This window comes from Photinus pyralis, unplaced genomic scaffold (genome assembly GCF_008802855.1).
Source record: "Photinus pyralis isolate 1611_PpyrPB1 unplaced genomic scaffold, Ppyr1.3 Ppyr1.4_LG7, whole genome shotgun sequence".
NCBI lineage: Eukaryota > Metazoa > Arthropoda > Insecta > Coleoptera > Lampyridae > Photinus > Photinus pyralis.
Genome location: NW_022170738.1, coordinates 13666694 through 13690382, shown reverse-complemented (window position 1 = coordinate 13690382; position 23689 = coordinate 13666694). Strand labels below are relative to the sequence as shown.

Here is a 23689-nt window from a genome sequence, read left to right as displayed (position 1 = left end):
TTACAGGACGTTAATTTTCAATGTTAAAAGTAGGTAGGTGTTTTTGGGAACGTTTACAAAAAAATTATTAAGGCATCGAATATTTCCATAGTATTATCTAAAGGGGAGGCCGGAGGATGTAGGTAACTAACTCTTCGCAAAATTATTTTTTACTACCAAATCAGTAAATAATGATTATTAAATTGCGCTTACACATCGTGCAAGAAGTATGACAAGAGTGGGTTGTAATAGTGGACAAAACAAACGATTTGTTTTCAAAATAAGTTAAAGGTGAAAACTGCTGCGTTTGAGGTGGATTAAGCTAGCACCCCTAAATCGGCACCTCAATTTGTTACATCGCCATAATATTCTGCTTATGTGCGCTTCCTTTAAGAGAAGATCAAAATTTTCCGTTTTGGGTCCAACTTAATATTGGAACACCATCATTCTCATATCCATTTGTCACTAATGCCATAGTTTTGTGCTAAGTTTGTGCCGATCTATGCGCCGTTCCTTTCGGAGTAATTCAAAATTTCTAAAGGGGGTGCCAACTTAACGCAACCCCCTCACAATCAGAGTGACTTGCAACCAGAGCTGGGATGATTACACAACAAAATCGAATACTGATTACATTTACTTTGTCATAAAAGTATTTAATTACAGTTCAGTTCACAAAATTTGTATTCGATTATTGATTACAATAATTGTAATCGATTACTTTAGCATTGTAAATACAATTACTTTATTTTTAAACTTATTAGGTACATCTTACACGTATCCATATTTTTTAACGTTAACGAGTTCGTTGGTTTTCATTGTTATTTTAAAGATTTTTCGATACAGCCAGATATTCCATAAGTACGTTAAAGATCTATAGAATCAAAACAAATAAGTACAAAAAAAAAATAGAGGGAGATAACTAAACTGCTCTATTGTAATCATGGTTACCTTAGTATTCGTGATTACTTTAGGAACCACGATTACAATATGATTACTAATTACGATTACTACTGGGAAGAGTAATTAAATTACAATACTGATTACAGTACTTTAAAAGTATTTAGTTACTGATTACACAGAAAGTAATTAGATACTGTAATTAATTACAATTGTAATCGATTACTTCCCAGCTCTGCTTGAAACCAATGTCATAGTTTTATGCATTGGGCATTGGTCCGAGCTTTTTGCGCTTTCCGTTTTAGGGAGAATCAAAATGTTCAGTTGGGGGTACACCTTAATACTACACACCATGAGGCTCCTACCGACATGACACAAACACAATAGTTTTGTGTTTGTTTTGTGCTGATTTGTGCGCCTTTCGTTGTGGAGAAATTTAAAATTTCTACAAAGGGAGCTAACTTAACGCAACATCCCTCATAATCGGAACCTATGCAATAGTTTTGTGTGATTAAATCAGTTATGTATATGTTTCAATCAAAACCATTTCTTACATTATTAACGAGTTCCTAACGAGTTTATAATTTTGTGGGGTCTGTCCGCCTGTCCGTCTGTTCGTTAGCAAGATATCTCAATAACGAATGGACCGATCACGATGAAATTTTTTAGGTGGATTCTTTACCAAATTTGTAGATCGGAGTTCGTGAATTGGTAAAAAATAACGAAGGTCCTTCTGCCATCTCTATTAGTTATGAACCGAATTGCATGAAATTCAATATGGGCATAGTTCTAGCCATATAATACGAAATTCCAAAAGTTGAGTATAATCGATTTAACATTCAGAGTGCCCTTTTCGCATTTCTACCATTTATGAACTGATAATTGCAAACTTTTTTATTTATGAAAGTATTAGGAGGAAATTTGTTACATATGCACTTGGAATCAAAGGAAATGTAACGCCAGTTTAAAAATTTGGTTTTGCGCATGTTATAGCCATACCCAGCACCTCGTTTGCTATATTTGTTTACACGTTTATTTGCTATTAATAATACGTGGTAGATTTTATGCTACGACTTTTTGTCGAAATGGCACCATCTATCGCAAATACACCGACCTGCTCACAACACCTGGAATTGTTGGAACTATCCCACCTTGCTGTAACCTGTCACTCTTGAGGAACTTGCTTAATAATAAAGTGCTTCATTGTAAACTTGAGCTTGATAAATTAATTTTCTTTAATTAATTAATTGTGATTATTTTTAGTTGTCCACAAAATTGATCTACCGCTACTTTTATAATAAATGACATTTGGTGCGTGTTACCAACTTGAAAAAATTTTAGTTTTGCAGGAAATTCAAACTGTTCGCAGTACCTTTGGATCACCCTGTATAAAACAAATACATAACAACAATAATTCCAAATTTGTACAAGAAAATCTAAATAGGTCTGTACCCAAACCTGGGTAATCACTTCTAGCGTATTCATTAAAAGAAATTCTAGGTGAGAAAAGATCGTGCGTTCAAATCAAAAAAACCTTTTGAGGGAGTTTGTTTTTAATAAATCAAAATAGTTATCGAGGGTATAAATGACAATAATTAATTTCTACTGATTTAATACGGGCCAAAAGCAAGCTTCCATTAAAAGTACATTTTTGATTTATAAATTTGTTATTGTAAAAACCTTGGATTGGCTGACCTACAAATGAATTGCAGAAGTGGAAGTAAGATATTCATGATTATTTACGCAGTAGTTACAATTGGCCGACACACCAATCAAGTGTGCCGAAAGCTGGTTCTTTAAGGGTGATTACTTAGCCATTTACAACCAGTTGTGGTATCCAAAACAAGTAGCTACATCTATATCATGGGTGAAGAGTGGGTACAGATAGGTTTTAAACTCAGTCGCCTACTAAATGCCCTAATAATAAAATCCAGGACTATCTAATGATTTTTTTTAGTTGACTTCCCTTCAGAAGAAGACGCTTTGCACTACAATTGCCGGCTAACGGACTTATGCCCGGTTTCACAAACGATGATTAAGGTTAATCATTGATAAAAAATATTAGAATGTTAGCCACCTTTAACTATACGCTCATTTGTTTCCCATTCTCATCGTTTGTGAAACCGGGCATTAGTGAATCAAATTTTTTCAATTAATTTAAAATCCACGCTGATCGCTGGTCTTGTCAATACCGCAGGCAAATGCCTTCTCTTTTTAATGACATTTTATTTTGCATAAATTGGTAAAACATAAACAAGTAACAATAAATCCTGATTTGTATGCAACAAAATATACGTTTTATTGCATATAAATCTCGGTGCTTTCGAAAATTAAATTAAATTAAGTAGCAATACATTGAACTGCTACATGTCCCCGAATCAAGTAGACACATCCCCCTTCCTAGAAAAAAAAGTACCCCACTTAACCCCAATGACGACAATAAATCCCAAGTAGCAAGGGATTTACAGCAGCGCAATCAACCCCAGTACGCAATAAGAATTGGTATACCCGATTAAAAAATGTGAGCTATTAATTAAAACTCGTTAGGTGTTTCAAGATCTAGTGGTACCAGTAAATGCTGCAGCAGACGAAACACAACATTTAAAATTGAATTTACCCAAACAACGAAATCACATAAAGTAAACATGCACAATTGTTTTAAAAAACCCATTAATTATTTACTAAATTCTACGGTAATCACTGGTACCTACCCTGAACAATGTTTAAGTAATACACAAATAGTATTAACGTATAAAGGCACCGTTTTAAGCATTATACCTAGTACCTACAGCTACACCCGAATGAAGTAGGCGCCAAACAATTTGATTTCCGTCTGTAGATGATATAAGAATTAAATAGTCATTCGAACTACATTGGATAGACCGATGAAAAAGCTAGAAGTCCGCATTTTATTTTTAAAATTTCGATTATATACCTACAGAAAATGTTGAATTACTCCGAAAGAAAGGTGTCATGTGGATCCGAAAGTGATGGTGCTCCGTTAGTAAGTTGGACCCCCAACCCCCAACGAAAAATTTTGATTTTCTCGTAAACGAGAACCGCACAAAATATGTGAATTGGCGCACAAATTAGCACAAAATGAGCATAATATTTTGACGATTTAACAAATTGCTGTGCCGATTTAGGGGTTAATCCAGCCCTGCGTTTGAGAGCTGCGCATCCAAAGCATTTTCGATGTTTGCAAAATTGTGTGAGCACCCCTAAATGCAAAAGAAGCCTGCAAAAGAAATTTTTACCTCAAGTGTTAACAGATGTTACACATATCGCGCTGGCAGATTAGATTTTATTCTTTCTTAACTTAAAAAGTGATAACAATATTATGTAGGTACTTCTTATACCTTCTACAGTATTACAATTAAATATATCTGTAACTTTTAATTTTAAAATACTTTATTATTATTTCTTTGTTTTGTTTTAGTATTTACGTGAACGTTTCAAAATAGACGTACCACATCGGTTCAAGGTACATTCGTTTATGTCTCCAACATTCTGTGATCATTGCGGGTCCCTTCTGTATGGGCTATTCAAACAAGGTCTCAAGTGCGAAGGTAAGTTCACAATTCTACCTTTCATTCAGATACCGACAGAAAAGTACCAATATTTTGCCGATTTTTTAACCCTCAGTCGGGAACATAAATGCAAGCTTTAATACACCCCTTAAATTCTAGTTTACAGAGTTACTGATACGAAGTACTATAAGTGCCAACTTTTAGAATAGATATAGTGAAATGACGAAGTACATAAATTTTACGAACAAAGACTTTAATGTTCGTTATCGTTTTTCAAATGACTTTTTTGCGTCGGTGCCATCATTCATCAAGTTTAGAAATAAATAATCATACCCTGGTATATACCTGACTAATGTTAGAATTCGGACAAGTAGGTAGGTACATTATACAGCTTTTGCTTAGAAATTGGAGCATGTCTAGGAAATATCAATCAATTTATATGTTACAAGGTTTTTTTGTTTCGTGTAAGCAAGTAGATGAAATATGACTGTGATATACACCTCATTAAATTAAGAAGTAGTTAAGTTTTATTTAAAAAGCTTTGATGGGTAACCTGAATGAATGTGAGGCGTCGTTTTTTTTTCGTTTATTACGAAATCTTCAGTTGAGGTTGAGATCTGTTAAAATAACGACAACAAAAAAGGTTTGTATTTTGACTTTCAAGAACAATGAGTTCAAATGATAACAGATAAAATGGTGCCAATGTTGGTATAGCTTCTGAAAAATAAAATCTAAGCAATCATCAACATCTTAAAGGCTCGTGAGGAGAGATCCGATCAGAAATTAAATCCTTCGTCTATATTAGTGGAGTATTTTCAACAATGAAGTGCATTTGAGCTTGTATGGATTTTATACTTTCACAGTGCTGCTGTTTCTCAAGAAAAATTATTGTTTTGTTGGCATTACTGTTTAGCTCCAGTAGCTACTATTTTCGCGATTATAATGTTTGTGAGCATGCAATTCTTCCGCTTGGACTGAGACTACGTTAAAGTTACGTAATGGGATCAGTATTTATGTACAAACAAGAAGATTATGGCGGACAGTTGGAAAAATGACTATTACGGTTGTTTAAAAGTCCGCGTAAAATATGATAAATTATCGTAACTCCTACCGGCTTTTAACAATTGGCACCGATACCAACGGAAAATAGTTTCCGATTTGTTACGTCGAAAGTAAATACGCATTTTGAAACAAAAAACCAATTTGTAGCAATTAAACTTTACACGCGTAAATAAACCAAATGACGTTCGATACGTATTATCCATTTAAATTTAGTTTTACGTCCATGGGCATCGATAAGACAAATCAAAATTACGACACGGAACGAAAACGTCTGAACATTTTCTGGTGAAACTGTCAGCGTCTATTTTAAAACTTTACACGTGAAAATTTTCTTTAAATATTTACGCAAGCCAAAACTCCGAAAAGTATTTAATCCGCTTAATTACACCACTTATGCCATTTTTCAATGTCTTAAATACGCCATTGTCAATTCGTTTGTATTTTTAGCCTATCGCATGTGATTTTTCAAATTTAGAACGCCGGTAGCGGATATATTGGCAATTAGGAGGCGCGTAAAATTAGCAATTCAGGTTAATATGTAAGTAATCGACAAAAATTGGATTATTTTAGACATGTGCCAAAAATGAAAAGCCTTAAACTTTATTGGGACGCCCACCTTTTTCATGTGTAGTGTATTTGAATGCTTCTATTTGTTTCTCCTTGAAACTTAAATTTATGTTTTTCACGGTTTGGCCAAAATTCATAATTTATAAAGGTATACAGCAGCACCTGTTTGATTATTTACCATTAATGTGTGATTAATGGCAATAAATTCTTTTCAGTACAATTTGTACTCTTGCCTAGGCATAATTTTAACAAATACATTAATCAGAAATAACACATAGTACCTATTCATAAAATTGACTGTGTATTTTTATTTTGTTTTTTAGTTTTTCGTGAAAAGTCTGGCATTTTTTGGTCTTGCCTCATGTTTCATTTTATTTTTTATCGTTATTTTTGTTTCTTCTCTTGATGAAGTCTTTTTTAAAGTGAACGGAACGGAAGACGTTCGCATATTAATGACATTGGCTACGGAAGCCTACGATTTGATAAAGTAAATCTGGTGGGTTTTTACGGATATACAAAAAGTGTGATAGTTTCGTTTGAATTTGTATTTCAGTACTTGGTTCTCCTTTTAGAAATTTGTTAGATGCGTAATTTTTTGTTTTAATTTTATCGTTTTTGTAAATTGTTCAATTTAGGTAAGGTGGTAGGGGTAAGACGCATCTGGTCGTTTGCGATAAGAACTTTAATTGTTAGGCAAAATTTAACTAATGCACATAGGTTCTGATAAGAAGTTGTAGGTGATTTACGAAGATGTGCGCGTATAAGAGCAATATAAATTCTACAGAAAAAAAACCATGCGGAAGGAGAATAGAAGACGAAAACCATTATTACTAAGGCTTCGGGCCACCCAACTCGAAGTAAGGCTTTATGCGGTTCCGAGCAGGGGATGGAACTATAATGACAGGGGAAGGGTTTTAGTGGGTGGAAGCCCTACACTACTTCCGCCATAGAGCCGCGTGGATTTCCAAATCCGGAAAAAAATGTGAATTTTATCGAATGATTTCTCGTGATAACATCCCAAAAAGTTAATTAATTGGTATTGGTGGTAACTTTGAATGCATGCAAGTCCTACATCTCAATTCGATGGCGTTGTACCTCAATGCACCGGAAACCAACAATGGGAAATAGTTCTCGAAATACCAGCCATGTTTTATTAAAAATATTCCCATAACAACAGTACAAATATTTTTAATAAAACGATGCACATAAATAACACAAAGCGAATGTGAATTCCATAGATTCTTAAAACGAATGATAATTAAGCAATGTAACAAAAGTTTTCGTTCTGAAAGAATTCAAAGTGGTACAAAGAGGTGGAACGTGAACATTTTTACTTTGTACGGAACCGGATCAATAAGAAGTGAGTTGTAAATGTAAATTTCGCACGTCAATAAGTATAAATGCAAATGTTAAGGAGTAATTACTCCCTTCTAAACTTTATCTTTGAAACTAATTTGTTCACACTGTTCGGTGTGGTTGAGCAAACAAGTATAGGTACTCAATTATTGTTGAGGTGCAGTGCAGCTACAAACACACCACAAAATGACTTGTTTTGCGACATCAAAGCGTGTACAAAGGCGTAATAGGTTTTTTTTATGAAAGAACGCATTCGGCCAAAAATCATGCGATTGTGCTACGTATAACATTTCGTTCGATAAAGTACAAATGGAGCGTATAAGCCAGACCAGATTATTGAAAAGTGAAGGATTAGTGCATCTCGTGTGATAAAGCCCAGTGGATATTCAATTCAACACCTACTTTTATCTCCACAGATTAGTGTAAACGGATGAAGTTTCACTTATTAGAAAAGAAAACAGGCAACCGTGGTACATTTCTACTTCTGCCACAAGTTTGTAAGTGGCCAGGCGGTAGAAAGCAGTTGTAGAAGTATGGACCAACTTTTTATTGATTGTTACTCGAAAATTTTGCAATGAAAAATATAGTATGTGTGCGTCTGTCTTTTCGTCTTAATTCAATTAATCCCGATAACATTTCCTATCACAAAAACGACCAGATGTGCCTTACATTCTAACGCACAATATTTACACATTAGAATTTAAATAAGTACTTAAACAAATTCACACGAAGGATAACATGTTACGTAAAAAGCAAATACGTACGTCATAAAATAGTTTGTAAATAAATATAATATATAGGGAGTTCATTTGAAATCTTCTCACCACGGATTTATCGAAAACCACTGATTAAAAAAAAACCCCGAGACACATCAAATGATTTGTCAAGGGGGACAACTTTTTATCCAAAAACTACTTTACTCCCTTTCACCGTTTGCTCCTCACGGTCCTTCCCTTAAAAATTTTAAATGCCAAGTGGTATCTGAAAGGTCTTTCGATTCGTTTTGGAGAAAATTAGAAAATTCTTTTAGTAGCTTTTTCTATTTCTTGCTTGGTAATTGTGCTATCTAAGTGTCCACTGATGATTGCGGTTGTTTTTCCTTTTGGAATTTGGATTTTTGTTCTCAAAACCTTTCCCATTTCTTTGAGAAAATCATTTGATGCTGCTTTTTTATATTCAGACATTTTTATTTTTAATTACCCTTTTCATCTTTGGCTTCTAATTTGTTCTTTATTTGTTTCCTTCCTCAGTTTTGTTAGTATACCCGAATCTCCTCTTTTCTTTTATTTTTATTATGAAATCTCCTTTTCTTGTAGGATAGCTGAGCACCGGAGCAGTAACTGAACCTCGTTTAAGATTTTTGAAAGCCCGCTTACATCCATCATCCCATTAAATCTCGCAACGACTTTGCACGAATTTTGTCGGGAGCCACTGTCACTCCATTCTCTGAAATCAGATGATCAAGGTATTTTACTTCCTTTTTGAAAAGGTTGCACTTCTTTGTATTAAGTTGGAGTTAGGCACCGCGCAACCTTATAAACACGCCTCCAAGGTTCTGAAAGTGCTTTTCGAACATTCGACCAATCACAATTACGTTGTCCAATTACACAAGGTACGTCTTCCAGGATAAACCTCTCAAGACCATTGGCATAAACTAATTATCCACTCGACACAGCCCGACACTGGCACAAGTGTAACGTAAATTTAATTAAGTCGTTTATTTATTTACAAATGATTAACAATAAATCTACAACAGTCTTGAAATGGATTAATTTATAAAAGATCGAACTATTTATTACTACTAACTGAACTGAAACGCAATTCGTTTGTTCATATAGCAAACGTCCCCTCTTTCTCGAAAGATCTATAGCTCGAACGGTTCCGAAGGCATTCGACTTCTAGAATATTCTCGAACAAACACGTCATATTTCTCGGAAAGGTTACGACACATCCGCCTTATAATAATCTTTCCTGGTGCCCCCATGTCTCCCGGGATTCCTGGAATATTCGCTTCACTATATTTATTTTCTACTCCCTTTTCCATTTCGACATCCTCTGTGGTTACAAATACTACTTTTGATATTGAATCTTCTCCCAATAGGGGATCGCCTTCCACAATTTTGTTTTTTTGAGAAACATTTTCGCTCCATACTTTCTTTTCCAGTTCTGACCACTCATTCACTTCTATCTCTTCTTTCTACTGAAATTCCACATTTTCTACTTTTATGTTATACGAAGGATCAGTTTGAGTAGCTATTTTTTGGTAGCGTTCTTAGTTTTTTGTCCATTATTGCATTTGTATGCTCATCTCTTTTGTCTCAGCTTTGATGAGAATCCATGATGTTTGTTCTTCTCTTTTTCCCTTTATTTTCCCTGCAACATCCTTTAGTCCTATTAATTTTTTTTTATTTCACTTTTGGGGTTGGGGCTGTCCTTTCAATTTTTTCAGCTGTTGCACGGTTGCTAGCACTTCATCCAGATACTCTAGTCTTTTATGTTCTGCCCCATTTTCTTTTAGCGAATTTTCCAACTGGTGTTTCCAACCGGTGCTATTATGGCCACTTTCTCCGACCGTCCGTCCGAAGCCTCAACTACTCCTACAGTTTTCAAGATATTTAGTTCGGTCTTTTTGCATTCGGTAGCTTATAGCTCTGGCACCTTGACAATTAATGTGCGCAATCTCAACTTTCTTATTTATAGTTCAGTCAATTTGTACTTGTACTGCTTACAAAAGGTCCGATAGGAGATTGAATTTTTCCGACTTGTTTAAATGGTAAAGAGAGAGGAAAATCCAAGTTTGCCAATGCGACACTTCGTTTTGACATCATATATGTCTCGACCTGATGTTCCACTTGTGCTTTGAGTGCCCTCTTCTGACACTTCGTTTTCAAGATATTCGGTTGGACTTCGCCAATATATAGGTATGTTTGGTTCATATGATTCATTTTGCCTTTGTTAGTACTCTCCTTCGACAAACCGTTTGCGAGAAATTTGCTCTTAAAAGTTATGCCATCACCAATGGATATATTTCTTCCAGACGTTCCAATCACCTTTTGTGAGTACCTTTCCCTACAATCCGCTTTTGAGATATAAGTAATTATGATCGATCACGATAAGGGGTCGAGGAGGAAGACTATGATTGATAGAAATTAACTCCTTTCATTGAGATCATTCAACATGAAGGATAAAACCAGTCCTCCCTGCCCTTTTGATAAGGGGTTAGAAAGAAGGACCGTAGCTCGTAGAAAACCGTTCCTTTTGTTCTTTTTAATTAGAATACCATGAAAGATAATATCTCCATCCCCCTCCGGTCACCCAGTGATGTCGGAACGAGTCACGTAGGAAGGTTTATAGAAACCAATTCATTTCGATGAGGCCTTTCATTAGAATACCATGACGGATAGAACGTGTATTTACCCCACCTCTCTCACCCAGTTTCACTGCATCACTAGAGGCATTTACATGCAAAATCTGAGACAAACTACTTGTCCCACATTTCTTTTAATTCTTAAAAAATGCCTAAAAATGGTATTATTTCCAAAAACTGGGAAAAACACGGAACTTTAAATTTGTGTATCTCCTAAAGCTAAACTATACATGCTAGGGGGCCAAATAAAATATAAAATCAAAAGTACTTTTATACACTACAGTTTTTAATAAAGAACGATTTCACTTAAATATTGCCGTTGGCGAATTATTTCAGAAAAACCGAAAAAAATCAGAAATTTTCGTTGATTTTTGACCGCATTGGAAAACTTGGTTTTTTCTATCTCTTTACTACTTTACTATTTACTATTAAGTCGGAAAAATAAAATATTCTTCCGGTCCTTTTGTAACCATTTAGCATTTTTACGTCTAATTTGACCGGACTAAGATATTTTTTTAAATTTTATTCTCAGACGCTTCTAGTAAAGACAAGCATATCGTATATTGTAAAAAAAACAGATTGCGCATGCGAAAACTGAGCAATACCAATTGTAATACTTATAGAGATATTTTTTGACATTTTTACGACAGATTCAGTAAAGGCAAACATATCGCATATGTTAAAAATTTGGTGTGCACATGCGCAAAGTTTCTTATTAGAGGAATATATTTATGCCGTAACATACAGTGACGTCGGACATGAATAACGGTTAGGGGGGGGGGGGGAGCAAAAATCGGCGACCATGGAGTTTTGCAAAAAAAAGGGTCGGAGGATGTCTAGTGATATGCAATTGAACAACTCAGAGATACTTGACTCGATTGAGAAAACCATAGCTATAGATCATTAATATTTATTTAAAAACTAATGAAAAACTAGCACATACAAAAGTTTATTTATTGCACTATTGAGCATTGTAAAGAAAAGCAAGTATAAAAATTGTTCTGTCTTTCAGCAGTTTTGCTGACAAATTCTTTCAATATATCCTCTACTTCTACACTTTTTGTAATTTCTGCATGCACATGCAGTAGAAGATGTGTTAGTCGCTTTTGAGGGATTTATCTACCCATTCTTAGAGGGGTCGCGGCTCCCTTCTGTAAAAATTACCGGCATTATGACTCATTGGTAGAGCGTTGAGTTATAAATCCGGAGGTCGGGTGTTCGAACCTGGGTTGAGGTAAATTTTTCATCTGTGGCAGAGATGGAAATTACCTTAGACCAGTTTCGAGCATTCTGCCGGCTACTCCGAATTAGGTTTTCCTGCAGTTTTCCTAATTCGTAAGGTAAATACCGGAATAGTATAAAACAACTTTAAGACCTTCTGCAGAGGCACCTCTAAAAAAGCATTATGCGGGTCACTCTGTAATTGGGCGCAAGCCTGTTGAGGGCCCAGAACAAGAGAGGGAAAATGAAATGAAATTAAGGGGGCGCCTCCCCCCTTTGACTCATACTGCCGACGTCGCTGGTAACTTATTTTCCTTTGTACACATAAATAGTTCCTTATATGAGCTTTCGGAAAGTACTGATCAATTCATGGAAAATGCGTTAAATTTTTTCGTAGTTTCGTCCATTTGTATAATGCGCCGAGACAAGACAGTGTTAGTGTGACAACCGTTTAGTAATGCAAATCATCCTTTCGTCTTTACTCCTTTATACCCTCTGGCCGCTTTTAAAATTGACATGTTCATGGAGTATTTATTGGTCTTGGCATCGCCAAAAAATTCATGATAAGTGAGTCAGCGTTGGTGTGTATCCATCGCCTTTTTGTCTTGTCTATTATAAACATCACCAAATCAAAGCCTATTAGTCATTTTGATTTATTGAAAAATTGTTACTGTGGCAGAGTTGTTGTACGGTCAATAATTGCATTACTAACATACGAATGGCTTTCGGCAGCGAATATAAAATTTATACTCAAAGCTTTCAGACAAACAATTTAGTTACGGAGCGATACGTAGGTATACTTCGCACAAGATAGATCTGTGCCAAGAAGACATTAATATTGCACGTATGAACGCAATACCAGAAGAATATGCCTCTATAAAAATAGTTTCTCACGTACCTACATTGTGTAATTAAGATTTATTTTAAGTAATGGCTGCTGCTATTTTTAGCAAGACAACTGGGCGCTATTTTGGGACAAACACAGGTGATTTAATGTTTGTTTTGATTCTTTTCTACTGTGAATCAACCCGCCATTATTGTGGTTGTAGTCCGCAGGAGTGGCATAAAGGATTGATTGCTATTTCTACGTGTGTTCGTGTCGATCGTAGAGATTTTTTTTGGAAAATCATTAATTTTTGTTACAACGACTGAGGATGTAATAAAAATTATTATTAAATTAATGATCGAAAAGTTACAGGTGTATTAATCCCAATCAGAACATGAGTACAGCGTCACACTACTTTGGTAAAAATAGGATTGTTTGGCACAATCGCTCTCAAACTTGCCAGTTACTATCCAGAGCGGTACGAAGTGCGGGAGTTCAATTTAAACAAAAAGAAGGAATCGATACAACAGTACAGTGTCGTGGTTTTTTTTGTAAAAGCAACAAGAATCCACTGGCGTGAGTGCTTTTCGCGAAGGATCTGGATGATACGATCGATTACGAAAGTAAAGTAGTTCAATTTTCAATTAGTTATAGGGTTAGCAAAAATGCCTATAGGATATTATGGTAGCCCTTCGCTTTCGTCCTATTCCGTCCCTTATCTTACAGGTCCCTATGCAAATCATTCGTCAATCATTGCTGCCAATTATGTGCGCCTTCCTAGTACATACACAAAACCTTTGCCTCGCATTAGAATGGGCTTTACGCCACTTTTGGCAACAATTAGCGAAGCACATGCTGCTTCGCGCCCTTTATCTCGAATCACAACACCCAGTTTGGGGCTACACTCGTCGCCAAAGTTTAAAATGCCAAGGCCCATCTCAATCAATACTGCAGATATAGATGTATCCGTAAACAAGTATAGAAAATATAATCGACCACAACGAGCAGGTGATGTCTGTGCATCGCCAGACAAAATCGAAAAGATACCACAAACCACCGAAAGCCCAAAAGTTCCAGAAGAGCCCGAGGACGTTGTTACCAAATCTCCAATACGACGCGATCGGGCAGTTGTACGCATTCACACAATTCACAAACGCTCAAAGAAAAAACCTGAACACGATCAAAAGAGCGCCGAACCAGAACTAAATAGGCGATGGCGCAACAACGTTAGTGATATCAACGGAGAAAAGAAGCTGGAGAAGAAAGCAGAAAAACCAAGCCCATCCGAACGATTGTTACAAAAGCATCTCATTAAGGACAAAAGTGACTCTCTTGAAGACAAACCGGAAAATCAAGAGACAACTGTGCAAAAATCGCCAAGTTTTCACGAAATTTGCAAGAGCATCTCTTCCGACACAATAAACGCAGATTTAAATCCCGCACAAACAGAGGTGATCAAAAAGCGAACCAGATTGAACTCGTCAGATGATCTTCTTAAAAAAATAAGGAGGGATTCTGCCGAAATTTTGCAAGAAAACGTAATGCTACTCGACAAAATGCTTATGGAAGAACATAAGTATGATAAAAAGAATGACGAGCTCGGCAGAACCAGCGTGAAGAAAAAGAAAAAGATCGGCAAGACTAAAACGAAAGAGCTGGAGATAGTGGAGGAACCCGAGCCGAAACATGCGCTCCAGAGGAGGCCGACGCAAAAGAAGAAGCGGACCAGCAGCAAGGAGCTGCCGATCGATGTAGACGTGCAGAAGGCATATCACGATGCAATACGTGATATATCACAGGTGGAGGTCGAGGAAATTAGATTGAAACCTAAACCGGTCATCACGGCCACTGTGCATGTGGAATCATCGAAACCTAATTTAAAAGCGGTCGTTGATAATGTCGAAGTTGAGGAGAAAACCGTCGAAACGCCTAAGTCGAAGTTGAAGTTTAATTTAACGATTGAAAAGATTGAGGAGAATGCTCGCCCGAAGAGTGAGGTGTACAGGGATTTGAAGGAGAAGATTCAAGTTGAACAGGTGCGCATCCCCGAACCTAAGATTCCCGTTGTAGCTAAGGTGGTTCAAAAAACACACACCGTACGGTTAGGTCGAGTGCTGGATGGTATAAAGGAAGAGGAGAGTAAAAACACAGTGAGCACAGAAAAAAAGTTAGTTGTTAAGGTGAACAAGTCACAATTCCCAGTGGTAACCAACAAACAAGTGGCACAAAGAAGCATTCCAGAGATTCTTCCAAATTTTAAGGCCGCGGTGAAAGTGAACAAAGCGAGTGAGGGCCTCAAACATTCGGACTCTGTTAACTTTTGGGAGATTTTGGGTGCAAGGGAGAGCGTCAATTTTAATGTTAGGAAAATAGCCAAAGTGCCAGCCGCCCTAATCCAAACCAGTTCCATTCATGAAACGGCCCAAAATGAAGTGAATAGCGCTGGAGAACAGCCAAGTACAATTAATTCATCCGTTATAAAACCAACTACCCCCAAGGATGAGGGAATGGGGCGGACGGATTCACAGGAAGGCGGCATCGAAAACCTTACTGTCGGGGTGAGTAATAAAGTAGCACCAAATAAAATGACTTCTAAGAGATCCTTGGTCGCGAAGCCGAGTGACGACGATCCCGATTTACACGTGTTCAAAGTACCTGAAGAGCCCAAACCCGAACCTGAAGCTGACAAAGAGGAGGAAAAGGACAAATTCGTCCCCTTGGCTACCAACAGGTTATCGGGCTGGATGCACCCCTTCAAAAAACCAGACCAACTCGACGAATGTCCCTTCGAAAGGTTCGCGACGCCCAAAGTGATCAGGCATCGGCACTATCCTCGTCCTAAACATCCCCTTCCCAGCCTACCCTCGAATGACACAAGTGAATCGGAAAGTAGTGAGAGTGAGGACTCGTCAGATGAAAGTGACAGTTCGGAGGAAGATAGCAACGAAACTTCAAAGGCCGGAACAAGTACGTCCTCAAATGATTCTGGGTTTGATTCATCGGCTCCTGCAAGCCCCTCAAATCGCAGACACCATAACGGTTAGATTTGTTGTGTTACATGTTGATTTTGGTTGTTAACTAATAACTTGGCCGTCCTAATGCGTATTATCAAATTGTTTTCTTTTTATTGAACTCACGTGAGCGATTTCTAAATTAATTCCCGAGGCGTACCTGGCAGCTATTATTTATCACATAGTACAAACGTACGATTATTTGGCTTATAAAAATTCAAGAATAAGCAGCCTTGAGACTGTCGGGCGGTCATTGTCAGATTTGTCCTCAAAATTCATTTAATAAGCCCAACTGACTTACGTACCAATACAAACGCTGCCAAATTTTAATTTAGATTATACGATGCGTTAACGTACTCTTCTGTTTATTTTTATAAGCACGTTTTTCTCTAAACAGTTTATAAAACCTAAAGCTTTGAAAGAAGACTATAACAATGAATGGTTAAAAAGATACTTGACGTCTAGTCAAGGTTAGATGAGAATCACTAAGCTAACAGAAAGGTCGATTTATTTTAGAACCTCGTGGAATAAGCTCCTTTTTTGTGTTCTCCAACTTTTTTGGTTATTCGTTCAAAGTGAAATGATACCCTGCTTTTGCCGAAATATCTTGCTTTACTTACAAACATGAGGATCAAGACAATTCTTTCGGAATTTTTGAGTACCTCCAGTTTGATCGTTTGGAAATCTATGATACATGACACTCTGGGCGCATGGATACTTTTAGTGATCTTTCTATGTTTTTTTTTACTTTTCGTTTCACATCAGCAACGCCACCCGTTCGCGAATTATAAATAAATGTTCTGGCTTTTGTCTTGACAACAAATTGAAAGTAGGTCCTACATATTTGTAATTCTACGTGTCAAGTTAGTGTATCCTTCTAATGTCGCTTCAGTAATACCACCTGTTCCAGGAACATGAAACAAAATTAAAAGTTTATCTATTGGGCCGAAGTGTACATGTGGACAACCTTGCGTGCAAAGGATTCAAGACGGACCCGATGGCTATCTTTATTTTATTGTCTTTTCGCCAATAAAATCGATTTTAGTTTAGAATAAAATAGGTACCAATGCCCTAAACAGCTCCGCGACGTTGGAGGTACGACATTAAGATATTCAAGTCAACGACACGCTTTAATTTCGTGCCCATTTTTGCCATATAATGCAAATTTTGTGCTAAAGCCGTAACGGAGATATTCAACATTTTTAGTTTGTAAGTACCCCCAACTTCACGCTGGAGGTACCCCTTCGTCAAATTCAAAATAAGTATTAGAATGCCATTTTGTGCTCATTTGGTGTAATTAAAATTTTGTGCTTAGGCGTCACGGAGATATTTAAATTGTTCAGTCGGCACCTTCAACTTCACACTGGAGGTACATCTTTGTCAAATTCAAAATATTAGAATTCCATAATTTTGTGCTCATTTTGTGTTAATTTTTTCCGCATAATAAGAGAACCCTTAAAAGGAACAACCAACTGCAACTATATTATTTCACCTTCTACATTTAATCGGATTTAAAAGAATACAAGATTTGGTTGATCCTTGTTTAGAATAAAATGTAAAAGAAGAGATCAATAAAACATAAATGGCAGTAACGAGGGCACTTTTGAAGCGTGAATGAGTAATTTATCTGTAACGATATTTGTCACAGCTTAACATTGTAAGGGAAACTGTCAAACTGTTTGAAAAGGTCGCGTTGTTTAACTTTCTAACTTATTAGGGATTTTTTTGGGAGATAACTTAGTTCATAATCAATCTTTCCAAAAGTTTTGATATAAGGAAATTGACGTGCGTAGTCTAATTTAAACTAAATGACGCAAATCTTTCAACGATATCGCTTGAAGTTTTAACGAACTTTAAATGTAGGGAAATTGGCGAAGTTGGAAAAAAATGTTCCCTACTTTGATATTTATGTCAATAGGTAGTGGGATGCTATTCTTGGGTATAAATTGGGTGTATCAAGAATTTATTACATGAGGTGTAACACATAAGTATGTAATAAAATTCAGTGGTTAGACGAGGCTAAAATAAACATGTTTAAGGTCTACGTCCCGAAAAGCGTTAAAGTTTGTATTGCTTTTGCTTAGAGTAAGCATGTTCTTCCTGATTTTGAAATCATTGAAACATTGTATAAAACAGTATTTGCACGGGCACAATTAATCAAGAGCTCGTCGTTTTCTTTATTAAAGCTCATTTTTACCACCCGCAAGTTAGTAAGGGAGGTATTGCATTGTGATAAAAAATGAGCCCCTACTTTTTTTACGGAAAAACACGTTTTGAAGCATCATGAATCCGAATCAAACAAAATTTCGATGATGTCCATCGGTCTGTCGATCTGTCGGTCTGTCCGCCTGTCTGTCTATACCCTCGGCGATTCGAATAAACGCTGCCTGCGACGGTTTAGAGAGCCCACATACATGCGTTTTCTTATAAACAATTTGACAGTCGTGCGCGCCCGTCGTCAGTCGCGGGCGGCGTGTGTTCAGAAACACCAGCGCCTTATTACTGAGGCACCGAATTTAATTTTTTACCTACACTTAATTCTAGCCGCGCACCTAACGCTTTCGCGGCTTATCGTTGAGTGGTCTACGCTGCACTCTTTTAATTTTACAAATACACCTCCAAAATGGATGCTAATTGATTTCAGCGTCCATCTTGATTCGTTCTACCAATAGACTTATTCTCCATTCACCGACCCCATGTCTAGAAAAGCAATTGTCAGAACCCTCAACGTCAGTAGTTTTCAGTCTGCGTCACAAAGCGGACCCAACTCATCATTCTGCCTTACTCGCAACAAACTTGCGCTACCAAGTTTTACTCACGTTATTAATTGAGCCGTATTCAGAAACCATTGATCCAAAAAATAATAGATGCACAACATTTTGGAGAAACCTACCCTTCCTTGGTGTAAGTTCCAAAACAAATACAGTTAATTAATTCACTTGTAGGCGTTAGTTTTTTAATTATAAACCCACAGAACCGCGCCTTTAAGGTTTTCGTTTCAAAAAATTTACCCGAATAAACACTTGGTTCTGGACGGAATTTAGTTCGTAGTTTGCGCTTGAATTTTTGGTTTTTTTATGCCAGAAAAATTGCAACTCATGCCCAGGTGATCTCGGAACGAATTTGACCGCTGCAACCGATGTGGTTACTCTTTCCCAAAAGCTGAGGTATGGTTAACGCTCCCGTAACCCAAATCCAAGGGCCTTCAAAAATCTCTCCACATTAGTCCCTACCTATTCTTTTTTAAATTATCACCGTTTTCGCGTCTCCTTCGCTATGTAAATCGATGTTTTTAGCGTAACGTAACGGTAGCGCTTATATGCTCAATTTTTGGTCGTCTGTCTGTCTGTCTGATCCTTCGAGATCTCGGCCCCTGGGCCACCTAGAGACTTGGGGTTTTCGTTAATTGATAGCTGCTATGGTCTATAGTGCTCGTTACTCATCATTTACAGTTGTGTTACGCGGCAACACCCACGAGTGGGTTTTGAAACACTCTTTTCTTTATTAACATCAGGAATAAGTAATGAAAACGCTGTACAAAGATAAATGTACACATTTAGTTATTCCTGCAGGCTGAAAGCCATGATACACGAGTCAAACATATCGAGAACACGGTAAATATCAGCATTGATGCTATACTACTATGAATTCCTAATACAACTATGTATAATTAATGATACCATGCATTACTATTCAGTTCAGATTGTTAATTTCGATGCATATAAATGCACTTATTCAGAAGGTGGTAGCTCCATACATTACAAAAAAAACTATTTTTGAAGCGTTGTGGTTTTGCGTAAAATTGCTGCATTTTGTATAAACCTACAGCGAACTAGAGGAGAATAAAGTTTCCCAATTAAACGTCGAATCAATTAATATTCAACTAGAGCGGTTATATTTTACACACATTGTACACATTTACAGCAGTAACACATTTGGAAAGGTATAGTGCACAAATAACTTAGTTTCACAGTTGCTTTGCACCAACCAATTACAGCCAACGTCGCTAATTACATGGCAATTTGTTGTAGAGTACCTTGAAACGATCTAGCCTGGCGAGTAAATAATCTTTTATTGAGGCAAAATGGTAAAATCAAAGTTGAAAGTTGGAGATTAAAACCGTCAGGTACACTTTAAGACGAAATATTGGAGTTAATAAATGTAGTGACACATAATTACATCTTCCATTTTATGCCAAATTAATAATTGTGAAAGCGTAACGTGACTCTAAAAATGTATGTAAGAAAACTGCGAAATAAAATGTATTTTTACGCTTTAGTGCGACATTAATCTTTGCGCATCTTGTGAGTGCTTATAAACTCAAATAAATGTCAAAGTGCCTATAATAAAAAAATGATATAAACAAGGGATTTTTGTTTGGAAGCAATCGCGAAGAGTTTTCATTTGACGATATTTGATTTACTCCCATTAGTGTAAGAGATGATATTAAATACCTACGTCAAATTTATATGGAATTTTTCTCGACTATAACCGTACTTGTTTACGACGCTTCAATCCTATGCAAAGGGTTTGCATTCATTACACTTTTTGTTGTTTTTGCAAATAAGTAACTTAATACCGGAAGTTAATAGTAATCTTTGGCAGCGTAAAAGACTGCACTGGCACATTTAATTGATTTGTCCCCGACCGCGTACGATGATATACTATGAGATAGAAAGGCGGCTACCTATCGATATCGTTTTCTAACGTCTTGTCCTTATATAACAAGCCTTTCCTTTAGATAATATAAAGAATTGATACGTACGGTAGAATTAATCCATTCACGGGGATTAGTTCATTTAACTGTAAATGCACGAAACTCGTTTTCCGTTTCAAGGAAACACAATTTGGATTTACGATCCCCGAAGGATGGCAACTTTCATCCTCGGTAAAACACGCGCGAGATTTTCTTCATTGCTCAAAACGTAAGGCAAAAACTGTTAATCAACCACACAGGGGATGCGCGAGTAATCTTGAATCGAATTCATTTGACTTTTTTTCTATTGGAAGCTCCACCGTTAACTCTACCGCGACTTAAAACCGAATCCATTAGAGAACAAAGTTTCATTCTGGTAACCGAGACTCGAAAAAAGAATTATACTTTGGGTTGCATGGGTGATCGTGCTGTTAGCCCAAAACCGAATGAATTAAAAAACTCTCTCTCTAGTAAACCCTACCTATTCTTTTTAACCAATTAAGGCCTAGAAAATGGCTTCTTATTAACAAAGTCGCAATCTTTAATTACTTATTCGTTTCTTTCGTTCCTGCCTTACTAGTTTTTTTTAATTTTTTTTATTTTATTATCCCTCTTGTTTTGGGCCCTCAACAGGCATGCGCCCAATTACAGAGTGACCCGCATAATGCTATTTAGAGGTGCCTCTGCAGAAGGTCTTAAGATGGTCTATACTACTCCGGTATTTACCTTACGAATTAGGAAAACTGCAGGAAAACCTAATTCGGAGTAGCCGGCAGAATGCTCAAAACTGATCTAAGGTAATTCCCATCTCTGCCACAGATGAAAAATTCACCTCAACCCAGGTTCGAACACCCGACCTCCGGATTTATAACCCAATGCTCTTACCACTGAACCATAAATCCGTTAGTTACTAGTTAAATGCAAGCCATTCTACGTATGGTTAAAAGTGCCACATTCAATTTCCCGCAATACAGAGATGACCTAACAGTCTGGGAGATACGGAAAAAAATTCGCACTTTTTGAGTAAAGCTATGAAAATTGTTCTTTGACTCTTGCTCTGAAAGTTCCGACGTGGTGCCACGCTCATTTGCACCTGGAACCTTTGTTAGGGGGTTGCATACACAAATCTTGTTTGCTAACTAGACGATTTCTATATTTGTTTGATTTGTTCAGTGTTTTAGCTTTAAACGTGCATAATTAGCCACGAAGGTAAGTAATTAAATCACGTGAAGTATTTATAGCGCTTAGGAATATAATTGGAGCCCTTTCAGTGCAGGTTGCCTACACTTTTGGGGTGCTGCCAAACAGCTACGTCATTTATGGTTTATGTGACTGGACTATCAAGCCTCTCGCCATATGCAGAACGCGCAAATTATGGTTAACTGATAATTAAGGATAAAGTTACCTGGTCCCCCTCCTCCCTCATATATAAAATTGGTTCAGTATCAGATCAACGACTAAGTAAAAGGTAGACTACAAGTCAGAAACGGGATTTTGTGTGAGTATCGGGGGTAGGGGGGGGGGAGTTAGGGCTTAACAACTCCGGGTGTTAGTTACCCCCTCCCCTCCATTTTATTCCTAATTAACTGTAATATTCGAGTCATATAAACCGTAAATGATGTAGCAGCACTCCAAAGGGGCAAGCAACCCGCACTGAAAGGGCTCAAACCTGAGTGCCATAAAAACTGTGTGTGATTTAATACTACTTTTGTAGCTAATTATGCAAGTTTCAGCTAAGATACTGAAAAAATCAAAGAAATATAGAAATCGGCTAGTTAGTGCTTACGTTGGTAGGCAACCCCTATTCATCTGAGCTTACCTGATCGACTCCAAATATTCTAAATGTGTTTTCAAAACCATGGAGCTTAGTAGAGTCAAAAAAATGGCCCCCCACCCCCTCCAAGAGAAAACGAGCGTGGCGCCATGTAGGAACTTTAAGAGGAAGGATATGGGCCAGTTTTCACAGCTTTACTCAAAAGTGCGAACGTTATCTCATTTTATAACTTAAGCACTCAGACCATAATCTTTAGCATAGAGTAACTTTAGGCTGTGGTTTGGAGCAGATAAAATCAAATTATTCTACGACGGTCATTATGACAGATTTAGCAAGTAGTTCTTATGAATTCATAAAAGCACGCGAATTATAATTACTACGATTTTTTTTTCAAAATTGTAAAACGCGATTACCACTACTCCACTAGTAGTGGCACTTGATAATTTTCAATTTTAATTTACGAAAACGTTCAAACGGGTGATGAAAAAAGGATTGACGTCGAGTCGCCTTTGGAAGTTCAAGCTAAATATGATATCCCATGCAAACAAAAATTCCAAAGGCGACTCGACAGCAACTCTTTTTGGTTCGCACAGTAGCAGTAGTAATGCGATCAAAAATAAGTTGCTGTCGAGTTACCTTTGGAATTTTTTTACATGGGAAATCGTACTTAACTTGAACCTCCAAAGGCGACTCGGTCTCGATACCAAAGAATTTTTGGTGACCAAGCTCAATTTTTTCCCAACACCTATCAATTCAATTCGAGACTCAACCTCGAATTTAACGCAGTACAAAATAAAGACGCTCTCAAGTAATATCTAGGTATGGATCTAATACATTTCTTTAAACAAATGTCAAATGGAACCAAATACTTTTCCATCTGCAACAAAGTTCTCTTAACCAGTAAAATTCAAACGAGATTTGTTTGTTGTGCAATTTTTATTGGAAAATAATCAAATCAAATTTGAGACGTCTCCGTTTATGTTCGCGTATGTATTTCTTATAAAACGTTCATACACGACGTTATCTTTGAACTTGCCAATTTTCATAAATTTAGTTGTAAGTGGAAAACGTTCACTTACAACTCGTTTATGTAAAGAATAGAATGCGGCACTTGAAAACACGATTTCATAAATGAAAACGATTTTCGCTGGAGATTGAAGTAAAAAGTTATTACAAATCATTACAATTTCATTGTTAACATTAACAGCTCCTGGTCCCTGGACAATACGTACTCTTTCGATGTTACTTGAAAATGACTCGAAAAATTAAATAGCCGCGAATTGAATTTCATATTTTCTTTCTAAGCGCGATTTTTATTAACCCATTGTGAAAAATTGGCATCGTGGTAGAAAGCGGGTGGCAACGCTAGACAAGTTTTTTTTTTGGCATACAATGGAAACGTG

General features: G+C 36.8%; 1 protein-coding gene across 4 annotated transcripts in view; it reads left to right on the top strand.

Annotated features, from left to right (window-relative positions):
- LOC116176551 (putative protein kinase C delta type homolog) overlaps window positions 1-23689 on the top strand; it is a 76437-nt gene that overhangs the window by 17382 nt on the left and 35366 nt on the right. Inside the window, exons 1-2 of one of the 4 annotated variants that reach the window (XM_031495171.1) lie at window positions 13273-15363; window positions 15421-15844. In XM_031495171.1, coding sequence (XP_031351031.1) covers window positions 13471-15363; window positions 15421-15844 — 2317 coding nt within the window. In that variant the 5' untranslated portion in view covers window positions 13273-13470. Of the gene's footprint in view, window positions 1-4315; window positions 4446-13272; window positions 15845-23689 lie in introns of those variants that run through there. The other 3 variants (XM_031495173.1, XM_031495172.1, XM_031495170.1) reach the window with 3 other exon arrangements.